We start from the raw sequence: 24,190 nt of genomic DNA on the forward strand, positions 1-24,190 counted from the left end.
AACAGTATAGAAGAGCATATTTCAAAGCAATTTGTGGCCACTGCCTTTGTCTAACAGAGTTGATTATAAGTCGATTTATAAGAAATCCACAGCATTTTAAAAAATATATCAGCTTGGGCTGAAGGAGACAGAGACACCACACACTAACGAGAGGATTGTGGAACAGCATTTTCATCAGACAAACAGCAGGCTGAGAATACTCAGCAGCAAATACACACTGCTTTTTATAGAAAGGGAAGAAACACTCAGAAAACAGAATCAAAAGCCCAGAGAGCAGAGCCAGTCATCACAGTGAATAACTTCTAGGCAGTAAGACCAAGCTCTAATCAAAGAAATGGCTATATGTGCCTCTCTAGACTTCAGATCTATTATGGAGTAATGACTGCTATGTGCCTTCCATTTTCTCCCTGTTCTAAATGGAGGTTTCCATACCAGTTACCCAATTCTATATATGTCCCATCACTCTATGCTGAATTGCGGGGTTGGGGGGGTGGATATATTTCTTACCCTCTTAATTCACAGTTCTTCAGATCAATAGGAACTATACTCAAGGGGTTAAATTTAAAGAATGATACTCAAAGAATCTGAAGAATATGCAGCAAGATAAAATTAAGCTCCCATATATCATCAGTTTTTAAAGTGCCTACTTTTGTTAATTCATAGAACAGCTTTCAAATTTCACATTCCAGAAGCTAAAGTGAGTAACTCTCACCTTCTGACCCCCAAAAAATCACCTGCTCAACTTTGAATAATTCCTGAAGAAGCTCTCTTACTGGAACAGGTCACACAAAACATAGACAAACTACCTTAGCTTGTAGCGCATGCAACGTATTTGAAATTTTATATAATTCAAGACACAATAATATAGTAAATAATACATAAAATATATTTCATCAGTAGGCTACTGGCACATCCCAATCAAATCTCTTATTATATTCATGGAGAAAATCCTCTTACAATTCAAATAAGGTTAAATCAAGGTCAGCTTCTCAGAGGTTTGTATCGAACCTCTAGATTAAAAAGAAAAGACTAGTTTCCTAATCAAGAAAATGTCTAGAATCATTAACTCTAAAACCACTGCTTTCTTTAGCCATTCAATCGACTGCCTAAAAATTCCATCCTTTATATCTTATTTAACCAGGAAGAAGAATAGTATAATAAAATGACCATAGTAAGGGAATCAGCAATATTCTTGTCACACATTTACACAACTAAGAAGGTGTGGGTCACAGAAACTGGTCACAGAAAACCTATTTTATTGACAAGAAGAACACAACATACATGCATACTTTACCATATATACAAATACATGTGGTATGTATATATGGTGAGGTTTCTACCACTCCTGATAGTTTTGTTTTATAGTATTTGTGCTTTAATCATTTTCGACAGTTCCTCCTTTTAATTTATTTTTGGTGATAAGAGGCACCAAGTGCCATTAATGAAGAAAGAACTTTCTATGCGAGACAGAACTCAGCCCTTCACCTCCCTAAACATGAAAAACAACAAATATATAAAAGTCATGGGATAAAATATTTTATGAAACATGACCCATGGAAGACATTCGTGCCTACTGTGATCAACCATCTGAGAGGGGAAAAGGAGGAGGGGGAAAAAAGTAAGAAGATTAAGTTTAAGATGAGTCCTGGAGCTGACTCTAGACAAATCTAGGACCTTCAAAAGCATTTTTGAATCTATGTCAAAATCAACACGTAGAACAAAGAAACTGAAGAACAATTAAAGCATGCTCTGCTCCCCAGGTGCTCCAGTACAGAAAGCATGCAACACACCAAGCGGCTCTGTGGGTGGCGGCTGGGCAGGCTCCCCTGTCAGCACTTCCCAGAGTTCTTTCAAGCATGTCAGCTGCTGAATTCTCATGATGCATCGCATGACTGCTCAGAAGAGATCAGACTCACTTTAAGCAGAAAATGGTTCCTGAAAAACATTATCTCTTCCTTTCTTAACAGAAACTGACTATAGCAAAATAGAAAAACCTACTGTTTTATTTAAAATAGTTTATGATAAGCAATTTTTTTTTTAATCATGGGATCCACAACCTAAAAGTTCCTGGTGCCATTACATGAACTCAAATCTTCATACACCTTCTGCTACCACACACTACAACCATCACTAGAGAAGAATTCAAAATGGCACCCAATAGCTGGCAACACACTAAGAATATCATATTTTGGTAATTCCTTACAACCCTACATATTTTCAACCTAATTTTCTCGCATGTCAGTAAAGCTTCTTTTCTTTCTTTTTTTTTTTTTTTTTTTAACATAGGTGAAATTTGGTTAAAATGAACAGAAGAGGCCTTTCATAAGAGAAACAAGGCAATAAATTCAAAGAACATCAGGGAAAGAAAGAAGCAGACAGACATGGAAAGTAGAGGAAGGGAAGTGCTCTTGCCCCTGTCTCACCTCCACCTGGCCTGCCCTCATTCTCTAGGTGAGCATTCTTTCCTTCACTAATATTACAGATCACTTAGCTGGCAGTGACAGAAGGTGGTAATAGAGTGATGAAAAGGACACAATCCCTCCCCTCAAGTTGTCTCCAATCAAGTGGGGAATATTACTTAATGGGCAAATACAATGCAGTATTTGTAATATGTGATGGGAGTAGGCCTAAGGCGGGTGGAGGGCGGGGGGCCGTGAGGGAAACCTTCAGGAAGAAGGAGACATCAGAGACATCTCAACTAGATGGTTAGGAAGAGCAGGATTTAACCAGGTAAACATAAGGCAGGGAAAAGAACGAGAGGATGTCCAGGCAGGAAAGCAGCACACACATAACTCCGAGGCACTGTGCTACAAGTCAGGCGTGCAGGTAGTTAGGTGTGGCTGTAATGTACCTGGAGCATGGGGGTGGGTGGAGCGTGAGTAGGAGGACTGAAGAGAAGAGCTCCTTGCGAGAGAAGAAGCTCAAGAGCAACCAAGGGCCACATATCTTGAAGTACCTTGTAGTCCATGTTAAGGAATTGAGATTTTCCATTAGGGATCCATTAAAAAATTTTAAGCGACAGAGGAGACATCATTAATGTTCCTTTCTGAAAAAAAACTACTACTGCAATGGGGAGAACACTGGAGGGAACAAGAGAAAAGACAGGAACACCAGTCGGAAAGCTTTTACAGAAATCCAAGCCAATATGCTGGCACTGAAACTAGAATTCAGAGATAGAGACTAATTCTAGAAAGGTTAATAGGTGACTGACCCTAAGTCCTGTTTACAACTGCTGTCCCAGCTCAATTATTAACAGTGGCCCTTTTCACTCTCAAAAGTATTCTGGGTTGGATGGTGAATTACACAGCCACTCTAGTTTGAACAACTGGGACGGTGGTGGCATTTGCTAAGATATTCAAACAGATGTGCCAGGCACCTCAGGGATATATACGTGAGAACTTCCTGAATGCTACAGGGGCAATGGAAAGTTTTAAGGGGATTAATTCTCAAATCCTTGACTTCCATGCACAGTCTTTCCTAAAACTGATCTACTTAAGAATAGCTCTGAGATTAAGACACAAGTTCTCCTTTCCACTATGCTCCCCTTTCGCAATCCCCCTTTCCCAATTTAAAGTAGAAAGGCATATCTCACCCATTTCAAGTACACTGTCTCAGGATGTGAAAAATCCCAGGAGTAGAAACACATGAATATTTTAAAATACTAGTGGTTAGCAACATTGCCTTTAATAAAGACACCATAAATTATGTCTTTCCCTACCTTAAACATATTTCTGGTTAGAACTAGATGAGGCGATAGAATGGTATTTTGACCCATACTTAGGTTGTTTTGAATTCAGATATATTATACAATAGGGCAGCAGTGACGATTTTCATTTATCTTGTAACTTCCATCTTCCAACTAAAACTGAAATATACATAGCTCACAAGGAAGAGTCCCATAAGAATAAAACAAATCAAAGCCCTGATAAGCCCATTTCATCTAAGTGACAAAACACTACGCCTTATCTGTCTATTCATCTCAGAAATAAAATTCCAAAGTAAAATACTTATCGCAGAACATATGTTAACATTTTTATTTAAATTGGAAAATGACAGAAAAGCAAGTTGGTTTGGCTGACTGGTTTGATGACTGGCTTTGGCAAAGAGTTATACATTGGACACTTTCCATTAAATGAATGAACTAAATCTGCAGCTCCAAGATTCTGATGAAAATATAAAGTACATAATTAGAAATAAGCATTTAATCGAAAATCTTGTATTGGCAAATGTATGTTAAAAGTTAACAATTTTTAATTTTCCTATTCCTTTCCAACTAAATTGGATTAAATCATGTGACCCTAAGTAGAAGAGAAAAAGTATAATACTCCTTTGATAAATCTTGGTAAAGCATTTTTAAATATATTTCTCAGAAATTGTGAAACTGAATTACTATAATGATTAATAAATCATTTGTGAGTCAAGTGGTCTTGAATTCATTGCTTTCAATTAAACTGAGGGAGGACCTAGTGAGTGGTCTGAGAAATCACTTCTCTCAGGAACGTAAAAAGAGGTAACGGAAGTCGAAAGTTATAAAATGAATAAGTCACGGTGACTATAATTAGTACTGTACTGCATATTTGAAAGTTGCTAAGAGAGTAAACTTTAAAAGGTCTCATTATCAAAAAGAAATTTGTAACTATATATGGTGATGAATGGAAACTAGACTTATGTGATTATTTTGCAGTGCATACAAATATAAAATCATGTGGTACACCTGAAAGTAACATAATGTTATATGTCAATTGCACCTTGATAAAATAAAATAAAGAAAAAGAGTCGAGTTAGAGAGGAAGATGATAACTACATTGCATTTGAGGTACCTGATTACGAAAAATAATTTTAGATGACGGATCCCTGATTTTTTGGCATACAACTCAGAAGGAGTTCAAGGAATTGAGTGATCCTTCTTTATCAAAACTCCTTCCTTTTCTATCTACCTATTTAAGTAAATTGGGTTACTAGGGCTTACATCTATAAAAAAAAAAAAAATAGGAATAAAATTGTTGCTGAGACTCTATCTCCCTCCAAGAATATCTTATAATCATCCAAGGGTACTTGGACTAGAAGAAAAAAACCTATTCATTTCCTTAAGAGATGCATTTCCAATAACTGTTTACTTTTTATGTTTAATAATTATTAAAAGTCATAATATTTTGCTGCTTTAATTAATTGGATACTAATAACCATGGTAATAACTATTCTAAGGCCCAATAACAAGCAGGGTCTTAAGGACTCAGGAAATAAACTAAAATTTATATTTATATGTATGATATTGTTATGGATAAATATATTTAATAAAATATAATAAAAGTTTATAAAGAAAATGGGACATAAATACAAGTTCAAGGAGATAAAAGAAAAATATTTTAACTAAACAAAAAGCTTGTTTATGTATTTTTTTAAAGGTCGATAAGTACAAATTTCTATGATATACAGAATCATTGGATAGATTTAAGAGTAATATGACAGATTTTACAATGTCAATATTTATGATAAACCAAAATTTGCATCTATTTAAAGCTTATAATAAAATTTTTATTGTCATTATAAAATTATACACAAGTACATAGTTTGTTTTTTTTTTAATTCTAGAAAATCATTGCTTTCAAGAACATAAGAAAAAGAGAAGGTCTGGAGGGGGAGATGACACCTTCAGTTTGAATACGCTGCACTTGAGGGACCTGAGGGACCTCCAGGTACAGAACGACAGCTCACATGTACAACTGCACTGACCACATAGTTGAAAGCGCCAGTCTGGGTGTTTTATGTAGGCTCCTTTAACCCTCAACTACTATCTTTGAAGTTTGGTACTATTACTATCCCAACTTATAAATGGGGAAACTGAGGCACAGAAGCCAGGAGTTTCATCTATTGTCATATAGCTCTCTCATGTACTAGACTTTATGAATCCAGACAGAAAAGCTTTCTGCTTCTTGTTCTTTGCCCTCTGTCTCCCCATCCACCCCCAGTTGCTCAAAGACACCTTGAATAGTCAGTTTCGATTTGTAATAATCCTACATGACCTCTTTGCAAGAGGACTCACATTATTATTTACACACATCTCATCAGTCATTGTGTTTGCCAGAACATAAAATTACAGAAAGTAAAATCTCATTCACACTGCAAAACACAATAAATCAGGATGCAAAGAACACCATTACCCATGGCAGAGCCTGCCTGCTTGTGCTCAACAGATGAGGAGCATTTTTGCTCAGCAATACTCGAAGCATTTGGGCAGAAGGAGGATACATATACATAGTTTAGCTTATATTTTTAAGGAAAATTATTTCAGAGACAAATAGTGCCAGAAGAGACAGTACTAAATGTGTGAGCCTGTTCGAGCATAAGAGAATCAAAGACAAAATCCTGGTGAATATCAACATTTTATGAAATAGGCAGAGACGTGATCATAAAGAAGACTGAATAGAAATAACCAGAAGAAAACTTGAAAAGAGGAAAACAAGGAGAATGTGCTGTCATGAGAGCAAAATGAGAAGACTTCAAGGAGTGAGTCATTAGGGTCACTCAACAGAAAGGTCAAGAAAGGCAAGAGCTGAAAGTGTGCTTGGATTCAGCAACTAGAGACCCTGAGGACAGTTTCAGTGGCATGATAGGTATCAAACCCAAACTATGAGAAGTTAATGGGATTTCAGAAGTGGAGGTAATGAATTCAGATGAGGCTTCTGGCGTTTAGGTGTGACACAGGGTCCATGGCAGTAGACAGAGGAGGGCGTGGGAGTGAGGCAAGAGCAGATTTAAGTAGGAGAGACTTAAACATGTCCAAATCCTCGCAGGAGAGAGATGGGGGTTAGAAATGCAGAGGTGAGAGGCGATAAGCTCCAGGTCAGAGGCACTGGGGCTCTTCCACTGAGAGGAGAGGAGAGGATAGGTAAGAAGCCACCAAGCCTGTGTGGAGGGTCAAGAAGTTGGGAAGGCACGTTAGGATTGCTTTCACTGTCTTGTTAACCTAAAACTAAAAGGTCAAAGTGAGAGGCTGTAACAAGCATTTATTTGAGATCCAAGAATAGCTATTCTGGAAGCACTGATTCAGGTGGAAATCCAAATAGTGTTCTGATTAGGAGGAGAAGGCAAAGGATAGTCAGTCATAAGAAAGAGAAGGGGAACAATCACATCAATGAAGGAAGGCCTTTCCATAAGTGCAGATAAGCTACCATAGTGATGTTAACTCCAAAGAATGTTTTCAATTCTCAGTCCGTTAGTCATGATACCTGGTTTCTTGTTATCTTTGCAAACAATTGTTTAGGATACAACTGCTTTAGACAGAGTCCAAAGGTTATTTCCCTCAATTTTAATATTCCAAAGGGCTGAGGAGGAAGACGAGCAAAGCAGTTCCCCTGGGATGGCAGCTCCCAGTCAACTCCACTTTAAAGTGGCTTCGCTTATATTATTTTTTTTCAGTCTTGGTGAAGAAAAGAGCAGCTCATTAGAGAAAGAGGTTATTTATATGCTGGCTGTGTCTGAATGCTACGTGTCCCCTCCTCTGACTTCAGAAGTCATAGGGCAGCAGACCAGGCAGCCTGTTTCTCAAAGCCAGGTTGAGTTTTGTATTCTGAGAAAAGCCCTAATTATATAGAACTTCTGCCTCTGAAGGAGTAATTTGTAAAGGAGCCTCAAGTGCTAACATTAAAACAAGACATGGTTATAACTACTAATTTTAAAACCAGAAGTAGTACTAGGATATCACATTTATCCTTATTACTGCTTGCAATATCAACAAAACTCGTTTTCGAAATTCTCCAAAGGTATTTAAGGATCCAGAGCTTATTTGATTTTCTCTCTTCTTTCCTCCGGACTGTTTCTTTCATGACTGTTTCACTTTTTAAAAAATATATATCACCAGCAATATTTTCCTCCATCCTAGATTCAACAGGAAAGGCCTTCTAAATATTTAACACCTTTAACTACAAAAAGCTTTCATGTGGTCCTACAACAATCCTGGGAGTTGGGGAAGGGGGTGGGCATTATTAGTCTCAAGATTCAGAAAAATTAAGTGACTTGGCTGTTCATGAGGAGCAGATACAGGACTCAGATCTACCTCATGACTCCAAAGGCTGTTATCTGTTCCCATACATCACACTCCATTTGTAATAGCTTCTGAACACCCAGAAAGGTGGCTCATGTTCCTTCCAGCCTCAGACTAATTTCAGATTTACCCAATTCTTAAAAGTGAAGAAGTCTGCATTATAAATTCAGTTCTCCATCTATCATTAACAGACCTCACCATTTCTCTCTCTCGTAATAAGGAGCCTAAATAATTTTGAAGCGGCAACTAATACTGCTCATTTGGGGATGTACATGCAGCCCTGATCACAGAAATCCTGAGTATCTGAGGAAAGATATATGCCATTATTTCTCAGGGAAAGTAACAGTATTTCAGATTTCTGCCTAATGTGATGAACCCAGACAAGAAAGCCCTCATATTTCCACTGAGCAAGCAAGATAAAATGTTTCCCACTGTAACCATGTATATAGTTTATTTTTACTACAGTAATAACAGAAATTCTTACAATTCCAAAGGCCAGAAGTCCCAAATGTTCCCACTGGGTACAAGAGAATGAATATTTGTGATCCCGCCCCCCCACCCCACAAAGTTCATGTGTTGAAACTCTAATCCTGATGTGATGGTATTTGCAGGTAGGACCTTTAGGAGATAATTAGGTCAGGAAAGCAGAGCCCTCATGAACAGGATTAGTACCCATAAGAAAAGGGCAGACTGCTAGCCAGCTAAGCGCTCTCTTCAACCTTGTGAAGTTACAAGGAGAAGTCAGCTGTCTGCAACCTGGAAGAGGACTCTTACCAGAACCCAACCATGCTGGAACCCTAATCTCAGACTTCCAGCCCCAGAACTATGAGAAGTAAATATTTCTTGTTTAAGCCACCCAGTCTACGGTAATTTGTTAAGCAGCCCAACTAAGACTCTGGGGCTAAAATCAAGGTGTGGGCAGGGCTGTGGTTCTTTTGGAAGATCCCTGAAGAATCTCTTTCTTTGCCTTTTCCAGCTTCTAGAGGCTGCCTGCATTCCTTGGATCAAAATCCTCTTAAAGTAAACACATGACTTTGACCTCTGCTTTTACTGTCACATCTCCCTGACTCTCCTAAGTCCATCTTTCATGTATAAGGACACTTGGAATTATATTGGTCTTACTGGAAAATCCAGGACACTCTCCCCATTATAAAATCCTTAATCATATCTGCACAGTCCCTTTCTGCCTTGTAAAATGATATATTCACAAGTGCTAGGGATTAGGACACAAAACACAGAGATAGCCGGTACCCATCCAAAGTTAAGACACACTAAGCTGAGCTGCTGGGCCATGTACCTTGAGGAGAATGAGGTGTTCCTGCTGAGCTAGCAACCGCATTGGTGACAGGCAGTCTGAGGATGTACTGGAGGGAGCAAACTTCTGGAAGTGCTGCTGTTCTAGATTTAATGGTCAGTATTTTAAGAGAATTTTAAATATTGTTAATACTTTAATAAAATTAAAAATTAAAAATAAGTGGCAAGACCATCAGATAAATCTAGATCTCTTTAAATCCCATGTGTGTTCTTATAATCCCTATGATAGACTGCCTCACATCCATCTTAAATCTAGGCTGGAAATCTTCTGTAAGTCAAACTAAGGCCCCCACATAGATGAGCTACATCCCCTGCTTGGACCAGCTGGATCAAGAAAGAACCTGATGACAGAGGCCAGAGCAGAACAGAAAGTAGGCTCTATGCCCAGGCTAAATGCTTTCACGTTTGTCTTTAGGAAAAGGAACTGCAAGTATGTGAACTTCTTGGTGCATGTTTAAGAGATTGCTTTATAAAAGTAAACCTGGATTAACACGTGTGGCACTGTGTTGATTCAGTCTCAGTAAATATATCTTCATGGACTGTTTTTATTTCCAAGAGATTCTTTTCCAGACCTTACCTGAGAAGTGAAGCGAAGAAATTATAGTGCCCAGAGTGTTCCAAATCAAGTCAGTTGTACTCCTTAAAGAAAAGTTTGCTTTACCAGAGTTTATTTCTACGTAGCTATTTCTCTTTACATATAGGTTACACCTGAATCAATGCATTTGTTACATGAACTTCCCAGGACTTGGTTTCACAGCACACATAGTTTAATAAAATTCGTATTTTTCCGCTTAATATTCCAGGCAGGAAATTCCCTTTCCCCAGAATCCCTGAGACTATGTGAAAAACAGAGAATGCTCTAGCACACGGCCAGCACATATTAGGTATTCATTAAGTAACCGATGAACAACCCATGAATGCATACACAAAGGCCTAAACAAACTCTCTTGCCACAAGGTCGATCTGAGAAGTTCACTTATTGTAAAATGCCATTTAACTCCACTCAACAAACATTAATATGCAAATTGCATAGAAAAAGAGAATTCCTTAGTATCCTAAGTATGCAAAACCTTTTCATTTTACATGCATTCTAGTCAGGATATTATAGCGGTTGAAAGGTCTTGGAGACATTAAGACTTGAGTTTAAATTCTGGTCCTAATACTAGCTTTGGGGAAGTTGCTTAACCTTTCTAGCTTCTGTTTCTTCATCTCTAGTAGCAGAATAATAAAATTGAACTTGTACAGGTGTTCTGAGCATGTAACGACAACATATAGAAAATGTTCAATAGTTCCTGGGGCATTGATGACAGTGATGGTGGTGGATGATGATGATGAACTATCGAGATCCTCCAGGACAGACAAGTTCCCTGCCATATGAGGTCCATCTGTCCTAGGGACATGTTCATCAGTATGCTGCTCTCGGGTTCTCTACAGTAGCTGCCTATCTTCTTATGCAACGTGCGCTAAATCTCAGAGCGGGGCATAAAGCCCTCTCTGACCTCTCATCCACTGCCGGTCCAGCTCACTTGCTTATATACAGCATGCTTCTACTTTGACCATAACTGGCTAAACAGCAGTACCACAGGTTACCCAGTCCTATCCCCACACCTTCCAACTCCCCATCAGGGTCTGGGGCATAGCCCCAAGGCACAATCTATTTCCAAGGGAAGGAGAGCCTAGGGTTTTTTATCTGTGTGAGCAATCTCTCCTCTCCTTGTCACCTTTAATGCTTCCCTTTTATCTCTAAACCTCCTTCTCCCACTTTCTCTTTTATTTGCCTTGAAAGGTGACCTAAGTAGTCCTTCTTAGGGACACAAAGTTTTCTCTATGTATATCTTAATTTTACTATAGATTGTTAAACAGAAATTACCCATTAAAAATAAACTTTGAGGTGCATAAAAAGAGCAAAGCAATACAGAAAATCCCATCTAATGTAATCCAATCTACTGACAGTAATGTAGGTGCATTCTTGAAAGTCATTACTCTATTTTTTAGACAAAGATTTTTCACCATGTCCTGTGCCATTCTAACATAGGGTTGTCCTTTAAATTCTTATTTCCTTTAAGTAACTATGTGATATTTATGTTAAGTAACTATGGGGTATGCAGGGCTGCTCCTACGAATTCAGAGAGGGAAGAGGGAAATGTGAATTTGGGTTTGTCAATGACTTCCTTAAAAACTTAAAGCTGTGCCTTGGGTGTTGCCTTTCTGGAGTGAAAAGCCTGCTTTAGCTTTTCCGGAGGGAGATCCCAAGTTCTGTCTTGGTACTCAAGAGAAGATAGCCAGGAATGGAATCACCTGTTCCTACCCAGATACACGCTATCAGCCCTCTAGAACATTATGCTTTGATGAAAGAGTTACACAGAGGAAAGGCAAATTTTCATGACCTATCCACACAGCTTCTCACAATTAAAAAGAACATAAGATCATTGGATATTTAAGCATGCAAAGACTAGGCAATGTTTACAAATCACCTCTGTTTTATCTGAGCTCACTAGGAATAAATCTGGGAGGTAAAAAATCATTTTTTCATATGATTTACACAACTTATTAAAAAACATGACTTAAGAGCTTTCTCTTTCTAATTGTGTAATTTATTTTTTCCTAAAACACCTGTATTACAAACACTACCACAAATGTCAACCCTTAAAAATGAAAGGTAGGAAAAAATTTTTTTGGTCTTAATATAAGCCCTAGAAAACTTTGAATAAACTGTCAATATTAACTGCTAACTCTTTTGCAATATTATAAGCCATTGTTTGAAATTCTCTAGCATTCCATATTTTTTCTTTGGAAAGTAAAAAACAAAACAAAAGAAAACAAAAACAGCAGATGAGGTCTATATAATTTTAGCGAGACAGTTAATTATTCCAGGATAGGTCTGGCATACTAGATAAGATCAGAGAATTGTATATTTTTTTCCTGCTAGGAAAAATGTTTCAAAAATATAAATGTAATGTGAGATATCTTCTACAGCCTTCAATCTAATCTTTCCGTATAGATTTACAGTTTTGCTGTATTGACTTAGGACTTGTATGGGATAGAATTCAGTGAACTTCTGAATATGCCCATTCCCTTTCTTTGAAGTGTCCATTAATGACTGTTTGCCTTTAGAAAGCTATTTGTTTCTGTGAAAAGCTAAACAACACACCCAATTTTTTATTCCTACTTTGCAAATCCTCTTATGAAACAGAACAGGTTATGAAGCTAGCTCAAGAAAAAGCACAACTTATAACCATCAATAACATTCCATTAGTCTGCCTCATCTCTTCCTGGCATATTCCTGGGACCTGGGCTGAGAAACACCACTCAGCCAATCATGTCCCTCACTGAATAGACCCCAGGTGACCCCAGTGGAGGCTGAGAGCACTAATGAAGAAGAGGAAACTTTATTTTAACAGGAGGTAAGCAGCATGAAAAATAAAAGGTAAGTCAAACGGTATTTTTAAGGCAAGCATAAGCATTTTGCATAAGACTATCTAATGAGGTTAAGATCTTTCTTAGACTAAAACAAGTCATTAATAAAAATCCTTTTGTACCTCAAGATCATGACCTTCAAAGTCTTTCCTCTGTTCATCATCCATGAAACAGCTTTTCAGACTCATAACCACATGAATCAATATTAACCAATGTGGTGAGTATCTTCATAACTCTCTAACCATCTGAACAGTCAGGAATACCGTTCTGTGTTAAACCCTGGTAAACAACTGCTATCAGATACCAAAACCTTGGTTACTTTTATTACTTTTATTTCATCAAGCTAATTAACGAGAACTTCTATTTATTTTACTTTATAATTGCTCATCTAACTTCGAAAACGTAGATAGGCATCTTTTTACAGTATATGTATTTCCTCTTTTTCACCATTCGCTTTCTTAAAGACAATAACTGTCACTTCAAGAGACTATCCACTTGCCCCCCAACACATTAAATAGTTTATTTAGTCCACTTAACACAAATGGAACATACTCTCTATGACACGGTTGCAAAAAACGAAAACCAGGTAAGCCATCTGCAAAGAGGAGTACGAACCTATGACTTGTGAATCCTGCAACTCTACAGACTTTTGGCTGGAGGGAAAAAAATACAAAGGAATCGGCAAGGGAAAACATGCTTAAGGTTTTCAAGGTTGTTTTCATTACAAGGAAACTAACCACCTAAAGCCAGAGATAGAGTAAAATTTATAACCAGAAAAATTTAATACAAAGTCATTGTACTCACTGTCTGATGGCTTCTGTCACAGTAACGCAGCCCAAAATAATCTATCTCCACAAGGTTTATGTGACGGAATACGTGGTCAAGGACAACAGAACCTTTCGTTGACTTCTGCAAAAACAATTCACAGTTCTCTTTTTAACAAGGTGTTTTGTCTTCCTCAGGGGGACACAGTCACAGTTCTCATCTTTAATTAGCTTCACTAACAATGGGAGCAATTTTATTAGCCCATAGTTCCCTCGATAAGTTTTGCCTCAGTTACAAAGAAAAAAAGGGTTGTAAGTAAAGTGTATTATTAAAGAAATTGCTTTGGAAAACAATCTTAAAATTGTAGTGGGTTTTAAATTAATATAAACTTTTTTTTTTTCTTATGGGATTGTAAATTATCTTCAGGACAAAATTCTTCATTAAGACGATCTTTTATATAAAGAGAATCTAATAAATTCATCAAAAAACCACTTACTTTGATTAAAATCTCACAATTCTTTTACTTTAAGAAGCAATTTTCATCTATAGTGTTACTCTCACAATACAGAAGATACATAAAATTAAAATAATAGCCAAAGTTTTATTTTCAATCTTTAAGTAATAAACCCATAGATTAAAGATGTCAAAGGTAATGTTCTCAAATGGCCTAGTGGAATATATTTTGCTTTATCTCTTTCACATAAGCAAAGACATAAAGAAAACATTTCCCTTGGCTGCTCTGTAAATGCTGACACCTATCTAAAAATCTAATCTCTTCTCCCCCTCTCACTACATACACAGATTCTTTAAATTAAGATTCTTATCATAGAATATATTAAGTACCAATTATTCACTCGGGAGATAAACATTTAATCAGCAAGCACTATTCCACATACCACATAAATTTTGAAAATAATCCATTTTGATGGCATGTGTACAGATACACACGTTTCCTTTCTTTTGCCCCATCACTGGCAGATACAACTGGATAGTAAAAGAAATCCCCAAGAATTCACACATTGAAGTAGGGCTTTGTCCAGCAGCATTTTCCCTCAGAGAATTCCCATTGCTCCTCCTGTAAAGTGAGTACTCAGCATTGACCCGCTTTTAGAAAACAAATTTGTAACGTAAAGGAAATGTTTTGATTAAATGTATAATAAAATGGGTAATAAGAGGGAGCAAAAACACACAGTGCGAAAAAATAATTCTTATTTCAAATTCCACAGGTATTTCGTTTTCCTCTAACTTATCTTGGTTAAACTTAATTAGTCCCTTTTCCAAAATTTATTAGATTTATAATCAAAAAGCCCTTTTATGATGGATCTGTAGGTTGTTGGTATAATAACAATGCCACTTCCAGTAAATGCCTCGTTGCGCTCATGTACCTATGTTTTCAGTCAGGGTAAAAAATTTGAAAGTACATTACTAATTCAAAGGATATGCATACTTAAAATTACAATGGGCACTGCCCAGAAGACCATTACAATTCATTCAATGAGAGCACATTTCCCTACACCCTTGCCAACATTTGGACTGAGCAAAATTTTTCCAATCTGACTGAACAAAACAGGAGGAGCGGGTAATTGCTCTATCATGTGCTCAGTAATCAATTGCATTTCCTGGCATTTGAGTGACACATTCTCTAACCCCCAAGTTTAAAAGCAAATTCTATGAAGTACTTCTAATACAATTTTACTTAGTATATTTAGCTCTTCACGCTATCTGGAAATTATTTTTGTGCTTGAGATAAGAGCCTAACTTTGTTTCCAAATAGACAACTGCACCACCATTGAACAGAAAAGCCATCATTTCCCTCTGGATTCAAAACAACTTTATCATCTACTAAATGAACCCTCATTCAACCCCACGGATAATTCTTGGACCAATCTTCGAAGATTTTAATGAGTCTAGTTTAATTTGTTGCTATCCATCACTCTTTTTCAAAAATGCCAACTCTTACACATCTTTCTCTTTTAGAGGAAGTTAAAACCAGCTTGCCAATTTAATAAACCATTCTGTATGGAATCTGACTGGAATCAAATTTAATTGACAGACTTTGGCGGTGGGGGGGGGCGGGTGATATGATATTTATAAAGGGAAACTTACGTAGTTTTCTTTTATATTCATCAAGGAATTTTTATGCCTTTTTTCATGTAGGTCTTATAAAATTCTATTAGGGATGAATTTACAAAATGCTCCCCACCCCAAAAATATATCCTGCTCTAATCCCTAGAACCGGTGAATATGATGAAATATCACTCCTGTGATTGTATGTCACAACTGCCCTTAAAATACACACACACACACACACACACACGCCACACACACACACACACACACACACACACACATTACTGAAGTATGATCTGATCTAATTATTTGGGCCTTTACAAGCAAAGCACTTTCTCCATCAAAAGGGAACGCAAAGGGGAAGTAAAATATATTGAAAGCATGAGAACAACTGCACAGGTCCTTGCAACTTGAAAGATGGAGGGGCCACCTGGGAAAGCAATAAAAACAGCCTTATGGAGCTAAGAGTAGGCCCCAGCTGACAGCCAGTAAGAAAATGAGAACCTCAGTTCTACAACCACAAAAATAAGGTTTTGTTAACAATCTGAAAGAGTCTGGAAGCAGATTCTTCCCCAGAGCCTTCCAGATAAGAATCCCACACCCCAACACCTTAACTTCAGCCTTGTGAGACTAAAGAAGAGATAACCTAACCACACTATCCTAGACTTCTAACCTACAGAATAATGAGATAATAAATGGGGGTATATTTAAGCCACCGATTTGTGGTAATTTGTTATTCAGCAAAAGCAAACTAATTCATGCTTATTCTTAGCTATTTTATAGTTTTATTGATATATTACACTTTCTGAATGGCTATTGCTAATGTATTGAAAAGCAACTGAGTTTTTACACTTCCCAGCCATCTTGCTAAACTCACATTAGTAAAAAGAATGTCTATGGAGTCTGATCATATAATCACATTTTCTACAAAGAAGAAGTGTTCTAGTTCTTCCTTTTCAAAATGCCTCCTCTATATTTGTTTCTGTTTTTGTTTTTGTTTTTGTTTTTACTGCACTAGCTGGGGTCTCAATAAAAGGATGACTGAGAGCTGTAAACACATTCGCCCTTCTCTTCTTCCTAAGTTTAATGGAATTGCTTCTAAAATTTCATCACTAAGCATAATGGCTGCTATATAGCTCTTTGTGTATACCTTTATCAAACAGAAGGTCCTTTTAATTTTGCTTTGGGGTCTTTGCTTTGTTTTGTTCTATTTTGATTTTTAACCAAGAATGGGTGATAATTTTATCAACTTCTTTATGGGAATATAAAATGATTACATGATTTTCGTTATTTAATTTATGATAGTAAAAGTTTCCGATGTCAAATATTTTTAATACAGAATTTCCCATTTTAATTCTTTTGTTCTGGGTGTTTATCAAGCCCTCTTCTCTATTTGGAGAGGATCCCCCATTGTGTGAGTCTTGGTGGAAGCAGGAACCACATACCCTGACACCTGGCAGCTGGGCCATGACACATGACCTGGTTTCAGCCAAGGACTTTTGCTTTCTGAATAAGTGATGCAAAGATGAAGGAAGAGCTAAGAATTCAGTCATCCAGTTTTGGAATCAATTGTAACAAGGAGTAATAGTGACCAATATCTAAGCCAGGTTTCCCTGCATTCTTGAAGTACTAAATGAACAACCAGGCAATCCACCAGCCTCCTTTCCCTTGCCCTGTGATGCAATGAATACTTATGTTTGGGTCTAAGAACCAGGGTCCCATGTAAAACTCCTGAGTAAGAGTACAGGAAATTCAGTATCCAACTGTATACTAAATATACCATCATGAATGCAAATAGTTTATTGTAGGAATGTGAGTACATCGAGCAGAGTTCCTGGTTGCAAACAATAATAGATGACTCTTGCTAAGTAACTATGAAAAGAATTTACTGGAAAGATATTAGGTGTCTTGCAAGTTCTATAGACATCACCAGGATTGTTGCTTGGGTCTTATCTTATCCCAATATGTCAACAGCCACTAAGTTTAGAGCAATCCTTAATCCATCACTACTTCCTTCCATAGTTCTACCCCACAGTTTTGGAGTATGGTTTTCACTTTCGATTCTTTCACATTTGCCTTTGGCCTCAGGAATTTTTTTTTATAGTTTCTGGCCAGCTGAGATCAGCCTTTCTTATTTTCTAGACAGCTGTGGAAAATGCACACATATCTTTCCTGTTACTTCAAAATATTTCTGGAAGGCTGGCATACGAGGCTAGTGTTCCATCTTGATCTAATCTCTCCTCTGGGTCCTTTCTGGTTAGGCACAGACAGGAACAGACTGAGTAACTAAAGCTGGTAGAGCCACACAACTCCAACCTAATCCTCCTATCCCAAGCAGGTATAGAAGTGCTTCATGAACAAAAGAAGAATGAATTGTTCTTAAAATTACAGCACTGAAATGGGGGCAGATTTAAATACGTACATACATAATACACATATACTTATGTGTATGTGTGTGTATATATATATAGAGAGAGATATGAAGGCTGTCTTCATGAAAAATATTTTGTGCTTCTACTTTCACAAGAAATGTTAGCTTTTTCATACATATAATTTATTTATAAAGTACAAAAAAGAGATACTACTCTACTCATGAAGAATATACACAAAAGCAAGATTGGAAAACCAGCTTAGTAGTTTGGAAAGTATACAGAAATTGCAAAAATTTTCACACACAGAAGGAATCACTGTTTTCCAAAACTCATTCCACAAATACCAGAACGTAGTCCGTCGATCCTCCTTGACAGTTTTGCATTTATATAAATCTGGTGCTGAAAATTCTTTACAAATATCATCCTTCAGCATATTTGTTATCCTGTAGAATAACCACAAGGAAAGCATGCAATGTTATGCAATGCCCCCAGAGCTGACCTAAGAGAAAACATAATGTCTCATGATTCCCTCTATAGCTTTCTGTACATTATGGGTGTGTCTACACATGCACCTGGAGCAGAGCCAAGTGAACCTCAGAGAAATACTATATTTCTGTCACTACTTCAAGCAAACATGTACATGAAAACCTCTTAATTCTCATCTGTCATACTGTAATATGACAAGACTCAAAGCACGATTGCCAGCAGTAAATTAGCTGCGGGGTACACATCACCAGCTCACATTTCTGCCAGTCCCGCTCTAATCCTTCCAATTACCCTTCCCCCAATTTGTATTCCGTTATTATGCCTTCTGCTTTTAAACTTAGAGATAATTTCATTTTTCATGTGGGTTCTTCCTAGAGACTGCCTGTGGGCTATATTTTGTAGTTCAGGTTGAAAGTCTTCAAGTTTGGAAGAAATCATCCTGAATAAAGAAATGAAAGAACTGACAGAGAACTAACATAAGAGCCAAAAAACAAACTAGAAGTACACTGAGCAAGGAACAGGCCAGCTCCAGGATTTATTATTAGAAAAGGACAAATAAGTACCATCAGGATATTATAAAAGAAAAAATGATATCATTCATTCAAATATTTACTAAGTACCTATTACATGCCAGCAAATGATTAATTTCTAGAAGATGGAAAAAGTACGCTAATAAAAATGTCAGAGGAGAGCAATACGCACCTAGAATGTAATACAAAAGAACCTCTATGGGGGAAGCAGTTGATTGACCCATCAGAATGCTAAAGAAGTCCCGAGGCAGTGGAATGACTAAAACTTCGAAGAAACTTCTAGAAAACTTTGTTTTCATCAGAAGTTTTTTGTACATATGACTAGTTATCATGCCACATTTAATTATGTAAAAATATTTTTAAAAAGAAAAAGTATGCCAAGAAGAAATTAGTCATTACCTTTTTTGGTTCATGGAGGTAGTTCTTTTGTGGATTTGGTTCACGCACTAAGAGATGTTAAGTAAGGAAAATGCATAGAATAGGGACAAGATAGGACTATGGTGTAGACCTGTCAACTTGTTGACCACTTTTACATATAAATAATTCATACTTCTCATTCCCCCCAAATAAGTTACTCTAAGACCCTTTAATCTGAATTCTTCTGGAGCTCTTCGAACAGGCAGACCTAACTATTAGAGGCCCTTAAATACCAGTGTGGAGGCTACATACTTTCCCAGTTCCTTATACACTGAGACACAAGCCTTGTTTTTAAGTCAGATGATTACTTTCACTTGAAGTTTAAGGAAAACTTGTCTCTTAACTTTACTTCTTTCAGTACTTGGCAAAGGAAAGACATGAATGTGATTGTATTCCAGTTCTTCCTGACAGTCTCCAGAAGAAACCTCTGCTGAAATGAGAAATGTCTAAGACGTACAAAATAAGAGCTAACTGTGACCACAGCACTTGGCTACATGCTCAAAGATTTTTTAAAATAATTATTTTAATTTTTCAATTATACTTGACATACAATATTATATTAGTTTCAGGTGTACAATGTAATGATTAGATATTTATATACCTTATAAAATGATCACCCCAATAAATCTAGTATCCATTTGACACCATACATAGCTATTACAATATTATTGACTATATTCCCTATGCTATACTTTACATCCCCTTTACATAGTAAAGTATGACTATTTTCAAACTACCAATTTGTACTTCTGAATCCCTTCCCCGTTTTCACCCATCTCCCAAACCCCGTCCCACCTGGCAACCATCAAAATGGTCTCTGTATCTATGAGTTTGTTTCTGTTTTGTTTATTTTGTTCTTTAGAAAGAGTACAATCAAAATTTGTCTTTGACATACAATGGACCTCCACTAATGAGACCTGCAAGTTGAGCGACAACACAAATATCAGGACAGGAATTCATGAGGTCTCCCAGGTCTTGGCTTACCTGTACTGTTCTCTTTATCTGGAATATCTTCCCTGTCATCATCAAAACTCCACTCATCCTTCAAGACACAGTTCTAATGCCACCTTCTCCTTAAAGCCTGCCCTTACCCCCTCAACTTCATTATGGCCTCTGCCTCCACTGAACCTACAATGTGTCATTTTTGCCTGTCTCTGAGATTTACACTAGTCTGCCTTTATTAAAGCCATCTACTTCTCTTAACTTTACTAATATTTAGACATTTTGAAAGCAGATACTGGGCATTATACATCACTTCTTTTCCATGCAGGCCAATTACACACAGTAAGAACTCCCCAGAAGTTCACTGAGTTAATGCTAAGGGCCAACAAACGAGGAAGAGAAGCAGTACTAGAAACATGGTGGCCTATGAATTAGACTTCTCTTCCTGCTTCTTAGTGAATATTTCTATTTTTCTTTACCTACGAATCAGACCTAAGAAAGCAAAGAGAAGGATGGATGGATTCAGTTATCCTGATCTCAGTATTTAACTGATTCAAAGCTATTTAGTTTACCTTTAAATAAAAAAATACATCTGTTTCAATGTTCTTTAATTCCAACAGACTCAGACTATAAAGGAATAAGTAGCTTATATTTGAAATTTAAAAGATACCATAAAGGGGCCTAAAATTGAATTTTTATATATAAATCTTATATGAGATGTACATTTTTCTTTATATAATAAAATAATCTGACAGGAATGTGGTTTTTCATCATCAGGAAAATAAAAGAGATTGGATATCAAACAGTTCAGAAGAAAATAAAGGAAGCAACTGACCTTTTATAACTCCATTCAGAAAAACTTCATTTAAATGTTACAGTAGATTAATTTACTTTTCAAATGAGAGTAAATAAATGCCTATGACATATTTCTGGATTGCGAATTACATCACTTAAATCTCAGCAAACAGAAATAGATTACTTGTATTACTAACATACTAGCAACATTCTGGAAAGGACAGAGGCACATAATCTTAGAGAAAGACTCTCAAGTAGAACAAGTTTATTAAAAAATACCATCAGTGAGACTTTCAACCAGAACAAAGAATTCTTCAAATGAATAATAACACCTTTGCCGATTAACAGGACACTACAAACCAGAAAGGCAGGTTTTTACCAGTTGCACACAGAATAACTATTACATTCAAGACAAACTCTGTTAGAGTCTACTCCTTCACAAAGAAGAAATGAACCCTTCAAAAAATTCCTTAATGTTATACCTTTAAAATTCACTATGTTTTTACTTAACATTTTTAACATAACAGATGCCAAATTCTCTAGGAAGATGTAAATCACGTTAATTTTTTTTTTTTTTTTTAGCTCAGATCCATTAGGGTAAGGTAAAGCAGAAGCATGAAGGAGAATTTCTCAGGCACCAATGGTAATTGCTTCTCAAACCAAGTAATGTTAACCACCATTTGATGGTTTTAGACTAAGGACTAAGTTACCTTCATTCTCTAGGTGAGGAATTTGCAAAGAAAGCCCTCATTTAGTCATAAAAAAGCAAAATGTATTTATTTGTCAAAGTGCTGCTTATATTTGTCATGTATAAAAGTTTGTTCACATTAACTTTTCTGAGATTTTCATCTCATGTTTCTCTTATCTATTGCTATGTAATGATATCACCTTGAAACTTAGTGGCTTAAAGAAACAACCACAATTTGCTCATGATTGTACAATTTGGGCAGGGCTTGGGAGAAACAACTAGTATCTTCTCTGATGTTGGCTAGAGAGGTTCACCTGGACTCGAGCACCCAAGATGGTTTCACTGATATACTGACATCTCACCTGAGATGAGTGGAATGTCTGGAGGCTGGCTGGGTGTGTGTCTCTGTGTATGTGTCTCTCTGTCTGTCTGTCTCTCTCTCCCCCCATCTCTCTCCCACTATCATCTATTAAGCCAGATATTAATGCACAAAGATATAAAAACAATATCATGTTTCTCACTAAATTGTTTTGTTTTGAAAATACAGCTATTTTTATAAAAATGTTAATTTCCTGGTTTAGGGAGATATACATGATTACTTACAATATTAACATTAGGGGAAGCTGAGGGCAGGGTATTCAGGAATTCCCTTAGTTTCTCCAACTCGTCTACAAACCTGATTTGATTTTTTTTCCAGTAAGATTTTAGAAATTAACCTTTGAGCTCAAAAAGTTTCACATGTTATGAGATACATAAAGTGAACAGAAATCCCATCATATCCATTCTAGTGATTACACGTCAGAGAGTAAATCAATACTGAGAATTGGGCAATATAAGACATTATCACAACCACAACCTTTAAGTTTTTAATGTAAAAATAAAAGTGGATTATACATCCTGAAAATGAAATCTTGAGAATTCATTAATAATTTTGCTTTATTCAGGACATTTAAATGTTTATATTTTTAAAGCTCATAAACCTTACAGAGTAGAACATGTGTTAAGCCAAGGATTTGTGCTTTATAGACATAATCCCTCACTTACGGTATAACCATTTGAACTCTGATTAATGAAAAGACTATATTTCAAAATTTTAAATGTACTATGTTTAACATTAGCAATTATAAATTCATGCTAAAAACAATAAACATTCTATTTTATATAGAAGTTTTAAGTTTTAAAAATCCATTTGGACATGGTTCCATAGTGTAGTGGTTAGCACGTCTGCTTTACACACAGAAGGTCCTGGGTTTGCTCCCCAGTAGAGCCACGGTCCATGGTCTATGGCCATGCCACACTGAACGAGCCCGATGTCTGATCTCAGAAGCTAAACAGGGTTGTACCTGGTTGGATGAGAGACCACCTAGGAAGACCACCTAGTGCTGTAGGCATAAATAATAATAATAAATAATAAATAAATAAAAATCCATTAATTTCTACTTATAATTTTTCAAAGTGTGGTACAGCAAAGATTGCTGCTAATTTTTTGACTCTTCTCATCAAGAGGTCTAACTTCTCTCTCTTTTATTCTGGGCTAGCCTATGACTGCTTTCACTGACAGACTACTGCAGAAGTGTTGCTGAGACAGGTCCAGTGTAGCTTTTAAAACAACTTCTTTCATGAGAGAAGTCTAACCACCATGCTAGAGAGACCGCGTGAAAAGACTACATAAGGAGGAGGGGGGCTCAGCTGAGCTCAACCTTTTAGCCCTCTGTCCTGATGCCAGGCCTGTGAATGGAGACCTCCTATAGCCACTCCAGAACAGCCCGACAGCCTGATCATCACCAACAAGTCCACAATTACCACATGGAGAAAAATTGCCCAACCGAGACTTGCTCAATGTCCTGATCTACAAACCATGAAACATGATACAATGGCTGTTGTTTCAAGCCGCTAAATTCTGGGTAGTTTTTGGTAATTTTTAAAGTACAACTACACAACTATGGATAATCAGATTAATGGTAATACTCAATTGTTTTCAGTCTAGAAATGCAGATCCTCATGAAGAGTCAAAGCATGTACCAAAATATTCTATTACTTCTGTCTTCCTGTAACAAGTTAGATCTCTAAAACACATATCTTAGATAGTATATCCTCAAAAATTTCCAGTGTAAAGTTATTTCATACCCATCTTTAATCTCCCTGTACTGTTGTACTTCCTTCCACCCTTGTCTCTGGCATACCTTGAAGCTTATCCCAGTGTACCATGGAACTAGCTTGTTATCTGGAGCTCTTAAGAGTCTCCATTGTTAACACAATAATTACTTGGTTTCCTCAACTAGAAAGTCCCACTTGGTACAAATGGTTCTTTTCCCCAGGGGTACTCCTAATGGGTAAGACAGAGCACATG

At 36.8% G+C, this 24,190-nt stretch overlaps 1 protein-coding gene across 2 annotated transcripts in view; it reads right to left on the minus strand.

Moving 5' to 3' along the window:
- The window catches only part of EPB41L4A (erythrocyte membrane protein band 4.1 like 4A), a 208,536-nt gene that overhangs the window by 116,806 nt on the left and 67,540 nt on the right, over positions 1 to 24,190 (minus strand). For both annotated transcript variants that reach the window (XM_039848457.1, XM_039848458.1), the window contains exon 2: positions 13,580 to 13,684. In XM_039848457.1, the coding sequence (XP_039704391.1) occupies positions 13,580 to 13,684 (105 nt within the window). The remainder of the gene's footprint in view (positions 1 to 13,579; positions 13,685 to 24,190) is intronic.

The sequence above is a fragment of the Pteropus medius genome, unplaced genomic scaffold (assembly GCF_902729225.1).
Source record: "Pteropus medius unplaced genomic scaffold, Ma_sr-lr_union100, whole genome shotgun sequence".
In the NCBI taxonomy this organism is placed as follows: domain Eukaryota; kingdom Metazoa; phylum Chordata; class Mammalia; order Chiroptera; family Pteropodidae; genus Pteropus; species Pteropus medius.